The sequence below is a fragment of the Lissotriton vulgaris genome, unplaced genomic scaffold (assembly GCF_964263255.1).
Source record: "Lissotriton vulgaris unplaced genomic scaffold, aLisVul1.2 SCAFFOLD_1031, whole genome shotgun sequence".
NCBI classification, from domain to species: domain Eukaryota; kingdom Metazoa; phylum Chordata; class Amphibia; order Caudata; family Salamandridae; genus Lissotriton; species Lissotriton vulgaris.
In genome coordinates, this window is record NW_028252135.1 from 85,520 (window position 1) to 101,612 (window position 16,093).

The 16,093-nt window shown below is 44.3% G+C and overlaps 1 protein-coding gene across 3 annotated transcripts in view; it reads left to right on the forward strand.

Moving 5' to 3' along the window:
- LOC147662653 (zona pellucida sperm-binding protein 3 receptor-like) overlaps nucleotides 1-16,093 on the forward strand; it is a 351,878-nt gene that overhangs the window by 84,972 nt on the left and 250,813 nt on the right. For all 3 annotated transcript variants that reach the window (XM_086951018.1, XM_086951017.1, XM_086951019.1), the window contains one exon: nucleotides 7,316-7,507. In XM_086951018.1, the coding sequence (XP_086807144.1) occupies nucleotides 7,316-7,507 (192 nt within the window). The remainder of the gene's footprint in view (nucleotides 1-7,315; nucleotides 7,508-16,093) is intronic.

A 16,093-nucleotide genomic window follows, 5' to 3' on the forward strand; every position in this document is an offset into this window, starting at 1 on the left:
CTTTTCCTCAATTTATTTTAGCTTACAATTCTACTATTATATTTATTAATCATGCACTCTAACAATTTTAGTAGAAGCGATAGAGTAATTGCACAAATCATCACATTAATATTAGGTGTTAGAGTTCACTAATATTACCTAACCACTCTCCTACTTTACTATAGCTATTCCCTAATTCTCTTACCCAGGATCCTTCACTTTCCTATAATCCTGGTTCTGCCTAAGTCTTAATTTCATGAGTCAAATTAGTTATGTTAGTAATAAAAGTCTCAATTGCTCCACTATTATGATCTATATAGGTTCAACACCTTCTTGCCTTAAATACTTTACAAACTCTTCCTTCTTTCGCCAAGATAATATCCAAGACAAGATGGTTCTGCATTATCATTGCTCTATTAGCTACCATTTCCATATTTACGAATTTAAAAGACCCAGCTGTATCAATAGCAAGCCTATCTACTATTGTAGACAATCATCTAATATTCTCATTAATCATGGCCACACACATTGAAGGAATCATTGCTCCTAAAATATCTAAAACCACATACCCAAAACTCTGCCTTATTCTTTTCATGTCATGTTCATTTGTTTCATCTATATGATACATTTTAGGAAAAACTAAAGCCAGATAACAGGAACCAACGCAATTTCTTGGTAAGGTAAAATAAGCAGTCTTTCCACAAACATAATTAATTCTCCTCTTAATAGATTCTCCTCCAGACAACAGACAGTCACTTACTTCATAAGATTTGCTACATACACTCTTCCCTACAACTTCTTCTTTACCCTTTTCTCTAGGATTTCACCTTACCATACATAGCTCAACTTTTTATTTCCTGTACTACTTTCAACCAAGGATGTAAACCAGAGAGCCTAAATTCTTCTTCCTTTTTAATTTCTTCCAAAGCAATCTTTTGCTCCTCTAAATTTTAACTACTTTCACTCCTCTTTCATTGTATTTCCTAATAATATCATGCTTCTAGTTTCTCAATAAATAATCTTTATTCAAGTTACTATTGTGTCTGTTTTGAGTAATCACCCTCAAATACTCACCAGATTTAATTCTTTTAGCATTCTCATCAATAAACAAATTCTCTAAAAACACATTCAAATTACTCTGGTAAGGAGAAGGGCACTCCTTATGATTTAAAATAGCCACAAACATTGTACAGGACAGTGCGTATGACAATGCTACATCTGTTTATCCTTCCCCATCTGAAGCTGTAAGGTAAGTGCATGCATAGCATCTGTTGATTTTCCTAATAACTGTGAGAAATTGAAGTTATGTTGCAGTACCCCTCTCCCCCCACGTTTCACCTGTCTTTTGATGCAACTTTGACTGTAGACTTCTGGGTCCCTGCTATCCAGGTTCCCTGTACCAGTATTCTTTCCCTAAAAACATGTCCACAATTGCCACTTCTGCTCCCTTGTAAGTCCCTCGAAAGTGGTACCCTAGGTACCTAGGACCTGGAGGCTGAAGATGGTCTCCTGGAACCCCCTCACTAGGACCATGCCACTGCCTGTGCAGCTGGCATGCCCGGTGAGGTGAATAAATGACCAAGTTAACATGGCACACTGCCTGTGTGCCATGCCAGCTAGCATGGCACACATCCCTCTAGCAGGCCTTATCAGCTCTAAGGCAAGGTGCACTATATCCCAGGTGTGGGCACACCTGCATGGGCAGATACCCCCCACACAATAATAGGGTATATTTCCTAATATTGTAAGTGCCAGGGAAGCCATGCCTAGTAAATTGGCTGGGAACTTCACAACTCAAATTCCATAGTCCCATGATGGCTTCACTGAACCCAGGCATGCTTGGTACCAAACAGCTCCTTGCAATAAATCCACACTGATGCCAGTGTGAGGTTTATTAAAACATGTCCTCAGAGGGCACCTCAGAGGTGTCCCTTGAAAACCTACTGACCCTAGTGTGGGCACTATTTATTTATTTTTTATTTTAAAAGTTTTATATAGCGCTGGCTAGACCCGGAGGTAACAGAGCGCTTTACATGAGCATCAGATCATAGTTACAGGTTAGATCGTTACAAAGGTTACACAGTTCTTAGAGCATGGCAACATAGTTACTTGTAAGGTTGAGATAAACAGTAAGCACAAATACGTAAGGGGAAAAGAAGGCAAGGTGAGAGATTTAGGGGGGGTTGGAGTAGGGGAAATAGACAGATAATGAAGGTGGGAAAGAGGAGGGGAGGGGAGGGTGAGAGTCACAGCATGGGGAGAAGAGGGGAAGGGTGACGGGGACACAAACCGGTAGACGAGTCAAGGCAACATCCCAAGTCCAGTAATCTGTGATCCCAGGGGAAGTAGTATCCCTTTCCTATCTCTATTGCGAGAGGCTCCCTTTACGCAGTGGACTCTCTCAGAGGGGTCTCCAAGGTCTACATACTGGATCCTTCCCCAAAAAGGGGAGAGGGAGTGCTTTGGCATGGGGTGCCATACCATACCTCAAGTGTGAGTGTCTCCTTTGGGGCAGTGGACTCACTCAGCGGGTTCGCTGAGACTCCAGAGTATAAATATTGGATCTTTCCCCAACAAGGGGAGAAGGAGTGCTTAGTCAAAGGGCACAAAGGACAGGGGGGAGGCAGAGTAGCAGGCAAGGGGAGAGAGGATAGGAGCTAGGGAAGAGACAATAAGGAGAGACGAAAAGAAGTCTGCCTAAAGACCGACTGTGTAGGTGACGACCAAGGAGGGAGTCCAAGGCCCATCTCCCCTATAGCTACACCAAGTAGCTCCATTGGGCATCAGACAAAATAGTTCAGTCTCATAACATTGAGAGAGGAGGGAGGGAGAGACATAAATAGAGGGAGGATGCGGTAGGAGACAATAGGCGAGACGACAGGAAGTGCAACAATGTGGTTCAACAATATACTAGAAGAGAATCAACAAGTAAACATTAAATAAAACAATCAGCAATACAGTTATGGGAGGAGTGAAAGGCGAGAGAAAGTAGTGGGGGGTAGGGGATGAGAGGGAGTGAAGATAAGGGAAGAGACAACCATAGAGACGAAAGGAAGTCTGTCTAAGGTTCACAGAAAAACAGGGTGGGGAACAAAGGGCAAGGGCATGTGAGGGCTGAGGACAGAGGACAGAAGCTGGAAAGAGTAGGAGCGGAGAGGGGGAAGGTTGCACTAGGTGCATAAGGTTTGAACAGAGGCACGTATCTCCTGCCTAGGGGCTGTATTGTTGGAACCATGTTTAGATAGAGAAAGGTCCTGGGTGGGGGAAAGGGAAATTGAGAGGAGGTGTATTGGCAAAAGAAAGAGAGGTAAATCAGATAGTCACGTGAGAAGTCAAGGGAGGGCAGTATGTTGAAGCTGTGGAGGGAGAGACGTGGAAAGGGAGGAGTGGAAGGACGCCGTGTTTGGAAAGGGTAAGGGGAGGATTAGGCAAAGGAGAAGAAAAAAGAGAGGGAATGTGGTCACACGATGGTATGAGAGAAAGAGGCCAGAGACATGAGAAGAATATGAGTCATGTAGATAGGTACGAAGGAAGCGGTAGTCAGATGGAGTTAGGAGGTATTGGGAGAGACAGTAGTTGGGAGGTAGAAGGCAAAAGTTATCGAACGTGCGTTAGATTTGTCAAACAATTTTGTAGGGCCTGCCGTAGACAATCAGCAATACTGCTGTACATAATTGCTTTCGAACAAAGTAAAAAACATAGACCTAAGCAAAAAGAGATAATAAAATTTCAAATCAATATATGAAGCATGGACCAGGGATCTCAAGGTGCAATAAACAGAGGTACTAGATGGCAAACAACATAAGGACAAGGTAAATAATATAAGCAAGTAGGAAACAGGGTAGTCGGGATAGCAAAGGCAAAGGAGACTAGGCAATAGTCGCAAAAGAAAAAAGGAGGGTGATTGACACAGTCCACAGTTACAATTACAGTTACAGCACAGCTACGCTTGGAGGGAGTTATAATAAAGCAATGTTGAAATAACCCTAGCAAAGCAAACAATCAATCCCCGCAAAGCTATAGAAGGAGAGGATCGCTAGGTTCAGGATCAAAAACATCGGGTCATCAATCAGGACAGATTTTCAAGGTGGGAGCATATTTTAAAAACAGGCCACAAGGTGGAGCTCCAGGTTAAGGAAGGGAGCAGTTTAAAATTCAAGGGAAAAGAGGAGCTGTTATTCGAATGGCAACACGTCCATCTTGAGGGGCCTAGAAGTCGTCAGATCTCGGGTCTGCCACACACAGACATGTTTCCGGACTCCTGGGTGGGTAGCCTCTGCTCTCTGGGACCGGAAACAATGCATATCCTGGTCAAAGGTGTCAAACCTCCTCCCGCAGCGTGTGTCAGTGCTTGAAGGGGAAGCTTCAAAGGTCTGCAACCTTTCTAATGTGACCCCCCAGCGTCTGCTGCTAGCAGCAGATGGCAGCTCCCGGGTTACACCCCTCACTTTGGGTGGGAAAGCCGTCTGGAAAACGTAGAAATGCTAGGATGTGTTCCTACCTTTGTCAACTCCACCCCTCTGGTGGAGGAGGTGACGTTAAGCACACTATTCAGTCCGCTCCATCTTGAAGATGAGGGGACCCTCCAATCAGGGCTAGGTCTATGTCCCCTCCCACAGGAGGGTGGCACAATGGTGGGTGTAGTCACGCCCAGTAAGGTGCCCATTGGCCCTACCTGCTACTCTCCGAAAATGCCTCCTAAATTTAGTATTTAGGCAAGACCTAGAAACTAGATCTGCGATGACCTATGAAGAAAGAAGGCGACCATGAAGAGAAGAATGAAGACGACAAATGTCTCCCGCTTCGACGAAACTGCAACCTGTCTTGCAACCAGCAACCTCTGTAACCTCTGGGAGGACTACTATCTTCAACAAAGACTCCAAACTCTCTTGGACAATGGACCTGTACAGAAAAAAAAGCAACAATGAAGACTCCGGATCCAGGCGGATCCGTGACTTGTGCCCACTCTGCACCCGACGTCCACGGACCAAGTCTGAGTGGCCCAACTGCTCAGCGATGTCTTCCCACTGACCAGGACTCTCAATCCAGCATTAGTTGACCTCTCCTGACCCCCACAACGGTTCCTGCAAAGTGAATCTGAAAGTTCACCCCCTCAACGACTTGCAGTCATGGTTTAGCTGTCGCAGTCCCCTGGCTTTGGTGAGCTTGACAAGTAGTGCCTCTGTGACCCCCAACACCTCAATTTACATTGGCTGTCACTGGTGTTCTGTCTGGACCTTCCGATTGGACGCCTGCAACCTGTTTCCGAGAAGAAGCAACTCAATAGGATTGCATTGGGCTCCTGACGCTGTGTTTGCACACTGCACCCAGCCGCCACTGTGACTCTAGAGGTGTATGTTTGGTGTCACCTTGTGTCCACCCTGTGCTGGTCCTAACACCCAAAGCTTGGCTCCTGCACCTGTTTCACTTACCTGCAAATAGCATTGCTCCAAGGACCCCTAGTCTACATCGAAATGCATTTGGCAGAACTCCGAGTTTGACTTCTGCACCCAGCTGCCCCTGTGCCACTAGTGGTGCAGTGTTGGTACTTATCTGCTCCATGCCCACTGCTGACCTTTGGTCCCGAAGACAGGATCTGTAAGTTGCGTACATACCTGATTAACCCCAAAATTGTTTTCCCCGTAGGATATCATTAAATTGTTCTGAAAATATTTTCTCTTAGTTGTGGTCTTAGATCGTGTAGTAAATTGCCTTATCTCTTTCACACTTCATTGATTACAAACAAAGACAGATACACACATAAAGTCTGTATTACATCAGGTGTTACTGTCATCAATAAAGGTACATTAGGATTATTACAAACTTTAACAATGAGTCTGGCTTATATTGGGCTAGATAAGGAGAACTAAAGGAAAATTCTGGGAGATCACATTAATTCATCGGTGAATCAAGTGTACGCAGCAAACCGAGAGGCATCACACTGAGGGGCATAGGGCATTGCATCACCGGAGCGTCACTTTTTACTACGCTTCAATGGCACAATGCCCTGCTCCATATTTTCAATGAAGCGCAATGCCACTGTGAATGGTAAATATCATACCCTTTTACTCAGGTTTCGGTGTCAAAGTGGGGCGCAATGGGTGTTGCTGTGGACATTCCACTGCAACACCCGTTGTTTTTAGATGCAGCCCCAGATTTACAAGGATCTATAAGTCTGAGTCAGCACCAAAAAATTACACCATTGAAAAGTAGGTGTTTGAGTGGCACAACGAGGAGAAATACTTTTATTTCTCCTTGTTTTTTTATCTTTCTATGTGTGCTGCATTCTGCAGCACACATAGAAGATGCCACTATTCAGAGTCACAGCCCCTGCTTCAAAATGCTGACTTAAGTACACACAAGTCTCAGCTTCCGGAGATCTCCCACTTCTCTCTACAAATCAGTTCTTCCAAAAGCCAAAAGCCACATGCACATCCCATCACTGAGAGAAGTCGCCGCCTCTTCACTGATTAGGGGATGGCCTACTTAGCTGCTTTAGATGACGTTTGATTAATCTACTCACTCCTATTAATCATCCCGCACAGTTTATCCACAGAAACTGTCGACATTGAAAGCAACGTGCCAATAGCACACAAAAACAAAATGTAGTTCCGAGGGTGAAAACATAAACAGCAAAATTATTTTCCCCAAAATATTAACTAGCAAAATCTCTGCCTAGTTTAACAATCATCCCACAAAAACGTAACGTTGACTTATTGATTCAATTCCAAAATCCAGCCACATCCGCTTATATTTTAGAAGTAGGTTAATTTCCTGTTCTCTCGTCATATGTAGCATATTTGAGCACAAGTATTTGATAATGGGATGAGACACAGGTTTTTTTTAGCTTTGTACGGCGATATATAAGGTCACGATGTCATTGGGTACAACATTTTTTTCAAAATGTATGTTTAACATGCTGCTATCCCTCATTGAAATTGTGATGTGATAGTGCACCAACATCAGTCGAAGCTCTCTGGTAGACATGAAGAGGTCAGTTCTCCTCTTGTGGCAGCTGTTAATACTAATGCTAACTACTACTACTGTTACGGCGACTACTGCCATCACCACTTTTACCACTGCTCCTTCTCACCGCTTTTTTGAAAAAAAAAGTATCTTCTATTCATTGTCAATGCTGCTCAGAAATCACAAATAGGCGTCTTTCATACAGTGCCAAGAAGGTAGCATGTACTGTGTGAAAGACTCTGCTGAACCCCTAAATAATATATATTATTTCAGTTCAGTTTTTCCAAAAAAATTGGACATTAATGCTTACCGTTTGCGTTACTTGGTGATCTGTTTCCAATGATATACTTCTTTCCTCTCCTTTTCTCAGGTGATTGTGGTCGCCCCAAAGAAATGCCATTTGCAGAATTGAGCAGGAAGCATGTTGGCAGAGTTACCTTTCCTGTCGGCTCATCTGTCACCTATTATTGCCACCCTGGTTATGTTAAAATCCCAGGAAAGTCAGCCAGTCTACAGTGCCTTCCAGATTCAAAGTGGTCAGAAGCTGAGGAGCTCTGTCGGCGTAAGTGTTGCCTTATCAGTTGCCTTTTCATGTAGAGTATGGGGCTGAAGGAAAAGCATGCATGCTGCAGTTAGGAGTATCCAATCTGTCTGAGTGTTGATCTTGGATGATCCGCAAGATAGAGGGGAGGATCTTTCACTGTTGATCCACCGCATTATAGAGACATCAGGAGATTCTTGACAGGCTGAGGGATCTGGAAGGGCAATAATGATGGGATGAGACAGGTCGGTAATATGTACCTTCTGACAATCCAGGGCAAAGCTTTCAACCATTTTTCAATTATCTTACACTCTTTCATTGTGTTATATGTTCACCGTTTATTTTCTACAGAGAAGGTGTACGCTGCCTGCCATCCTATGGAAAAACTTCAAATCACTATTACCCTCCTATAATCTTATAATTGTGCAATATATTCCCCTTTTATATGTATAGTGCTCTGATAGTTCATTGGTCTGGGTTACACTTTATAAAAAAAAAGAGAAAAGAAAATATATAATTAAATAGGTAAAATGTTATCAGCTCTGGTCCAATCCCTTCTGGTTAAACCAGGCAAGCTTTCCAGAAATCTCAACTTCTGCAGCAATCTTCAGCCTCCACTATGCACTAACCTCCTTCTGAAACAGGATCACCCAGAATGATAGTCTGCAGTACTGCTGCCCTTGAAATCCTAGAACCAAATGTGATTACACAACCAATATTCTGTAAACATTACAATTTCCATACCTACCTTCATAATCAAGAAATGAATGAATCTGAGTTTACGAGAATGTCGACTGGAAGGTCTGCACTCCTTCCGCCCATTCTGGACAGCAGGAACAGTATAGGTGGACCGTGAAAGTTTTCAAAAGGCATTGTGACATCTTATACGCTGGAGGGAGAGAGGTAAGTGTTTCCGCAAGTCACAGATCTCAAGGAGAAAAGTTATCCCTCTGAATAAAGCACCCTGTGGTGAAGGACTGTCAAAGCTTCTGAGTGTAAGGAGTGAACAGGCATGTGAGGGCATAGTCTGGAGTGGCGACCCTTGGGTACCCGACTATAGAAGGCCAGATGAGCAAGACAGATATTAAACTCAACGCACTGAGTACCAGTCAGTCAGTGAAAATACTGAAGGGCAGCCGAGGCATTACTGAACTACCTCATGCTGAGCACAAGTCATGCTGTCATGTTTTAAATTATCTGAAGCTTATGAATCGACTCCACAGGCAATCCCACGGAGCAAGCATTGGCAACATCACAGAAGGGCTTGAAACAAAGATGTTAAGAGAGGCTGGATAATCTTAAGTACCAGGCTGTGACAACATAATTCACCTGATCCCTCATATGCATTACTGTGTCCAAAATAAAACCAAGGTTTCCCTTTTTGGCATCCAGGCAGGGTAAGACCTGCTTTACTCTGTATGTAAGGCGGGGGTCTAATACTAACAACATCCAAGATCAGAACAATTTTAAAAAAAAATTGCCGTGATGAGGACATGCTTTGTGGTAACTTAGGGCCTCATTAGGATTGTGGTTTTTCCGCATCCTCCGGGCTGGCGGAAGTGTCCGCCGGCCCGGAGGATGCGGAAAAACCGCTGTGGAGGCTTCAAAGACCCCCTGCCAGATTAGGATGGCTGGGAGGTCAGGAAGACCGTCCGCCGCTTTTCCTTACGACCACGGCAGAAAAGCTCTAATATGGAGGCGGTGTCTAACAGACACCGCCAGCCATATTAGGATGGGGGTAAACAGATGACATTCTGCGGCGGCTTCTCTGCCGTGAAAAGGCATACAGTGATTTCTTTGGGGGCGCGTTGCGGGCCCCCAGGGTGACGGGGGTGGGGGGTGCACATGGGGGGTACCTATGGTACCCCCCTGCAATTGCGTGCACGAAGCGCCAGGCACCGCGCGGTGCCTGCCCCTTTGTGCATACAAATGCGAAGCATGCATATTTAACCTTGCGGCGGGTGCTGCTTCAAGCAGCACCCGCCGCAATGTTAAATATTGAGGATGTGACTGCCAGGGTGGCGGTCAGATCCTAATTGCACTGGAGGGACTGCCACTGCCCCTGCGGACGGTCCCTCCTCCTCTGGGGTGGCAGCCGGACGCAGGTCCGTCCGCCATCTAATGAGCACCTTAGTTGGAAGTTGAAGGCAGAGCAAACTGCATATAAATAACGCAGGTTCCTTTTCTGTCTGCCTGTCTTTCTGCCAGTCACTCAGCTCACACAGCGGGCGTAATCCAGTGGTTATGTACCCTTCAGAACCGTTTGCTGAGCATTGCCTCAGGTACTATGGCTTCAAAAGCGAATGAGAGAATTTGATTAAATTCCAGAGCTTGTGCATTAGGGTCTAACGTTGAGGCAGAGTTGAAGAAACAAACAATGACCTCCTCCCCTTTCAAATAGGAGGGCCCTGTCCTCACCTGATTTCAACTAGCAGTGGCTTGATATGATGACAAATGTCACATTGAATAGAAAAATAATTAATTTGAACCATGGACAATAAAGAGGTCATCGTTACTGATCTCTTTGAAAAGACTAATGGGGTTCAACTGCTTTTTCAGAATCTAAAGGACGCCAACAGTCAGTGACATGACCAGCAGCATGAATGGGCATCCCTAACTTTTGAGTGAAATCTAACTCAGTGAGAAAATAAGAGAAAACCTCAACCAGAACCTTGGAGCGAGGGATAACCACAGATTGAAATCACCCTGGTGGAGATGGTAGCTACTCTCTCAATTAGTTTCAGAAGGTCATCTAAAAATGCACCATTAATAGTGGGAGGACTCTACAGCAATATAAAACAAAAGGTGGCAATGGGGCAAGGACAGTACCGAGGCCTATTGCTGCCTCAGGACACTTCCTTCGCTCCTCTCATCTGGAAACAATGGTATTTGGCCACTAAATCAACTCCACCTACAATTTGCTGCTCTCTATGTAAATAAAATTACACATACCCTCTGTACTGGCAGCTGAATTGTCAGGCCCTCAATCAAGTTTTATCGACATATTACAGGGGTGACCCAATTAACCAGTTGGCTTTTGGGTATCGAACAAAGTAAATAAAAAAAGTAAAGCCTACGGCGTTGTAATATATCTAGTTAATTGTACGAATGGATACCATTAATTATCCATTCTTGGATTAATCATTCTCAAAACAAATTAATTAAGACATTTTCAGATACAGAGATACTCCCACTGGATTGCCAAAACTAAACAAATGCAAAGAATTATCATGTATGGGGTTCAGTTATTTCTTTTAATTGAACCTCATTTCACCTTAAATATTGGTCTCTCACATTACACATAACTATACAAAATTCATATATACAAACACAAAGAAATATTTCTCCTTTACACATATATACAATTTTTTAGAACCAAACTCAAGGTTCTTTTGCCCCACTTATTTTATACAAGGATGTCAATGCATAATTGATCCACATAACATTCCTTCTTTTCAGATCACCAAAACAAAACCAACACAAAAGGAGTGTACAAGGTTTAACCACTTTTAACCTGTCTCCATCTAGCACTCCTTTTAAGATTGTAATTTCATCATCAAAGTTAGTACAGATTTTGTTGTATTGTATTGTATTGAGTTAATTGTCCCATGAATTGGTTTGCACTCTTACAATTAAACTTCACTCCGTGCACAATTATTTTGACCACAATTAATTTCTGTATACATGTTGTTATTATTTGTTTCCTTTTTTTGGAGCGATTTATCGAGAAGGAAAGATCACAAAGAGGGTGCATAATAATGAACCGAAGGCTGCCCGGGGTGTTTGGATGCCAATCTCTTCATGTTTCCTAAAGTTCTGTTACACATTTCCGAAGACATACTTAGCCATACTGTAATGTTCTCACTAACGCTCAAATGTAGCATATCGATTTCCTACAGTACGCTTTAAAAAGGAATGGAGCAAGCAGGCTTATATTCAATGAGCATTTCCCCAAGGAAACATTGTACTAAATTCATTTAGCATTATTGTCCCCCCAAAACTTCCAATGTGGCAATTCTGAACTGCTCTACTACATTCTTCCAGCTCTTCCTGTTTCGAAGGTGCGCCAAGTACACCCTTCCTCACACTACGTTTGCCTCGTACCTGCATGAGGGTCCACAGGTTGGTGGCTGTTTTCTAAGTTTTAGGATGCAACTCAGCTGCTATATTCGGTGGTGGTGATTATCATCCCCTCCCCCCATAGAATCTAGAGAGACCCTTCCCAGCAACGCTTGTTGTGCTACATAAATCATGCATGGTAATATCTTGTACGCTCAAATATCTTCAAAAATTATGTTACGTGTGACTGATGACCAGTGGCGGAACAAAACTTGAGGGGGCCACCTGCAAGTTACATGAAGCCACTCCTGCAGAGTGTGGGAGGGGGCCACATGGAGTCCAGGGCCACCCTCACAGCGGGGGCTGCAGGGGCTATCATTACATACGCTACTGCTGATGCCTCCCCTGAGATGTGTGATTTTTAGGAAAGACCAGAGCCTTTCTGGCTGGTCAGTGCCGCCTCCCCGGGATTGCTACAGTTCCCAGAGACCTAGGAGGTCGGGGACTCAGTCATCCACTCCAGGCTCAGTGGCCATGGCCTCTTGATGCAGGCACATCCTCTCACCTCCAGGAAACTGAGCCTGACAGACATGAACATGTGTTTGTATCTTATCTGAGCAGACTTCTCTTCATAGAACAAATTACACCTTTTGAGGATTTGGGAAGGGGTGTAACATAGTTACCTGTAAATCACCTGGCAACTGTGAAAGTATGCATCCCCCTGCATAAGTCTGTTAAACTACTGGATTTTAAATGTAAGATACACTTAGCAATGTATGGACAGGACCTCTGAAATTGTAAACTTCAGGATAAGAGTTGGGTTTTCCCTGTCAAAAGATCTAAAATGTACTAGACTGAAGTGACTAGAACACTGGGCTTAGCACTTTGAACAGATTGGATCCATGGAGAGCTTTAGGCTGTAGCCCAGGCTTTCCATTGTGAGGTAAAAGGGCCTGGTACTCATTTCGGGGCATATTAACAAGGAACAGGGAAAATTAACGCTAAGGGCGCTTAACGTAAATTTTTTTAACTCCCGCTGTCGCTGGTTAATATCGCCTGGTTATCGCGTTAATAACAACGCTAACCGCCTAGGCGATAAAAAATCCAGCGATAGCCGCATTTTGGGAGGTTATTGCTAGTAATGCAGCGATAAAACTACAAGGATAGGGATATGGACCTAGCCATGTAATCCACTTCCCATTGGATTACATGGCTAAGTCTGAAAATTAGCAGACGTAAAAAAGCAACGTTAACCGTGGTTAGCGCTGCTTTTTTTGTCTCTAACAGGGTTAGCGTGAAGCTTGATAATAGGAGAAATGTCACTTACCGACATTTCTACTATTATTTTGCTCTGGACCGCCCACTTTGCATCTCATTAGAGATGCAAAGGGAAGCGTAGTGAAAAAGGGTGCTAACATGCGATTTTGCATGTTAGCACCATGTTTTTGATAGGGCGATACTTTTGTCTCCGCTTCTTAGGCTTTTAAAGCCAAACAAGAGGAGATAAAGCCCTTGTTGATATGCTCCTTTATTCTTTGTGGGTTGAGTTAGCTACTCCAGTTTATCTTCTCCCTGGGACCACACTTCATACCAGGTCAAGAACCTGAAGTGCCAAGGAAGCTTCATAACTCTGTCTAACCATTCATCTAGACCAGGAACCACCATCCAGTGTTACTTGGAAGCTGATAGGCATGCCCTGAGAGCTTTTAGTGTATAGGCTTCCAAAGAACTGCTGAGCGTCCCTGGAGCTCTTACTCCGAGTGCTAGATGTCACGTTATAATATTCCCCCCGTTTGTGTATTGTAAACTCATTACGTCACTTAGGGTCTGGTGCTAGGCCGGTGCTTTTGAACACTAAAGCACAACAATCCATGTCAGATGTTGCCACTCATCCATCACTGGCATAAACATCTATACATTTGTTCTCTCTTTTATTACTCACATGAGTATTTCCTTTTTTCTTCATATATTTGTGAAATGTCTAAATATTTACTATTATTATTTAGTAGAATGAGGCGGTTGTGTAAAAATTATCCTTTTGTAATCGCTATAGGCCATTTTCATATAGATGCTTGCACACCTAAGTAAAACATATGGCCTATACAATTGCAAAATAATCTTTCTTATTTACGACAACATAATTTCCACTCGAACATTCATGTAATGATATACACAACTATACTACTAAGGAGTCATTCTATGTGTACAAAATCTGCTCAAAGAAGGCCTTTACACATAAAGATTCAGAAATAAGCTCCTGTAAGTTTACACTTAGACTAGGACCAATTATTTTTTTTATTTCATAGCGAGTTTTTGAAGCATACTACAAAGCTGTAACTCTTCCATTTTTCGAGGAATAAATAGAGGGGTCACAAAGGTGTAAATATGTCAGGTGTACATTTAAATTTAGGTAAAAATTACACAAGTACATTTGCATCAAAACATTTTTTGACATTAGGGAAAATATTTTTTCCGAAGGGACAAATCCGTTATCCTGTAGCAAATCAATTTATGGGGTATTCCCCCCAAATTCCCATCCGGAATAGAGTTTTTTTCCTGTAATTTTGCTTTTTGTTACCACACATGTGAATGAAACCTTTGTGAATCTGGTCTAGTGCGAATATTGGTCACGACTGGGAGAGGGGGCGCACCGCTGTGGTGTTCAGGGAAACTTGGACCTTTGTATGTGAAACCTTTGCAGATGTGCTGGAAGGCGAGGCGCTTGAATTTTCCTTCACCCTATCGCCAAATTTCACGCTTGGGGGCACGTTGATTTATCGCCCCCCCCCCCCCCCCCCCGGCCAGCCCGAGGCTTTTTTAAAGACCCTGTGGGAGTCCTTTGCCGTGCGTGTTTTGCGCTTTCCCAAATTCCTCCTTCTGGGTGATTTTAACATCCATTTAGACACCCCGGAGGCCCCCGACTCCACGGCTCTGCAGGACCTTCTGGTCTTGACTCAGTTGACTCAGTGGGTCTCCAAGCCCACCTCCTAAGGGGTCACCTGATTGATTGGGTGTGTTCCAATTTTGAACTGCATGTCAAAGATCCCTTGCCTGTTACTTGGTCTGACCATGCCCTGATTATATTCTCCTGGGATTTAGGGAAATATTCCCGTCGGCCACCTTTGCCACAGGGCCCTTCCTCTCGCAAGATTAACATTCCTAGGCTAATAGAGGCCCTGAACCACTTGCAGGCAACTCCTGCTGCTGATTTAGAGGGCTTGGTTGACCAATTTAACACCTGGGTTTGCCGGGGAGTCGAATCTTTATGCAAACATCAGCCTAGCAAGGCTCACTGGTCGTCCCCCTCTCAGCCCTGGTATTCCCTTTCGTTAAAGGAACTAAAACTGGGCTGCAAGAAGCTGGAACACCAATGGAGGGTTGCTTACTGCCTAACAGCTAAATCCGAGCTGCGCTCGGCTCAGAGAATTTATTACACAGCTGTCAGAAAAGCCAAAAGTGAGTACTACTCTGATAGAATAATGAAAGCCAACAACAACAGCAAAGAGATTTTTACTATTGTAAAAAGCTTTATGTCGCCCTGCGCAGAGCATAAGGCCACCCCTGCCTCCTTTGGATGGTGTGAGGAGCTTTTAGCATTTTTTATCAACAAAATTCAATTAAGTCAAGAAAGCCTGGCCGCATAAATAACTCCACAGAGCCCTCCCCTAGAACCCCCTCTTTGCACCCCTCCCAACTCACTATTCTCTCAGTTTGCCCGGGCAGAGAAGTCTAACATCCTTACAATTCTTAAATCGCTTAAGTCAGGCTCTCCCACAGATCCGTGCCCGGCCAGAGTCCTGGCTGGGGTGGCCGACACTGTTTGTACAGCAGTTACGTCCATTGTCAACTGGTCACTTCAGTCTGCATCGGTACCAAGACAATGGAAACATGTTAAGCTTCTTCCGCTTTAAAAAAAAAACGACAGCGGACCCTATTGTAACAGCCAACTACCGCCCCATATCCTTACTGCCAGCATTGGCCAAAGTTTGCGAAAAGGTGGTCTTTCGCCAACTGGATGTCTTTGTGGAAACCTCTGGGGCTCTACATCCGGCCCAGTTAGGCTTCAGATCATCCTTCAGCACTGAGACGGCGCTGGTGGAGATGACTAAGGCAATTAGGGAATGCCTGGATGGGGGCGGCAGAGTGGCTCTGATTTTATTGGACCTCTCTGCCGCCTTCGATACAGTTCCCCACTAGCTTCTTCTCTCCCGCCTTTCTGCCATCGGCCTCTCTGGTGCAGTGTGGACCTGGCTGGAATCTTTCTTGGCTACTCGTACCCAGCAGGTCTGGCTGCCGCCTTTTTCATCCTCGGCCAGGGAGGTCTTGACTGGAGTCCCTCAGGGCTCGACTCTGAGCCCTCTGCTTTCCAATATATATCTGACTCCATTGATCTCCCTGGCAGAAGAGCTGGGTGCCAAAATCATGGCTTATGCTGATAACACCCAGCTTCTATTCACTTGGAATGGTCCCGACCTGGGTACTGGGACTGCACAGAGGTGCCTGGCCGCCGTGTTTACATGGCTTGCACAGGCCAAACTCAAGTGCAAC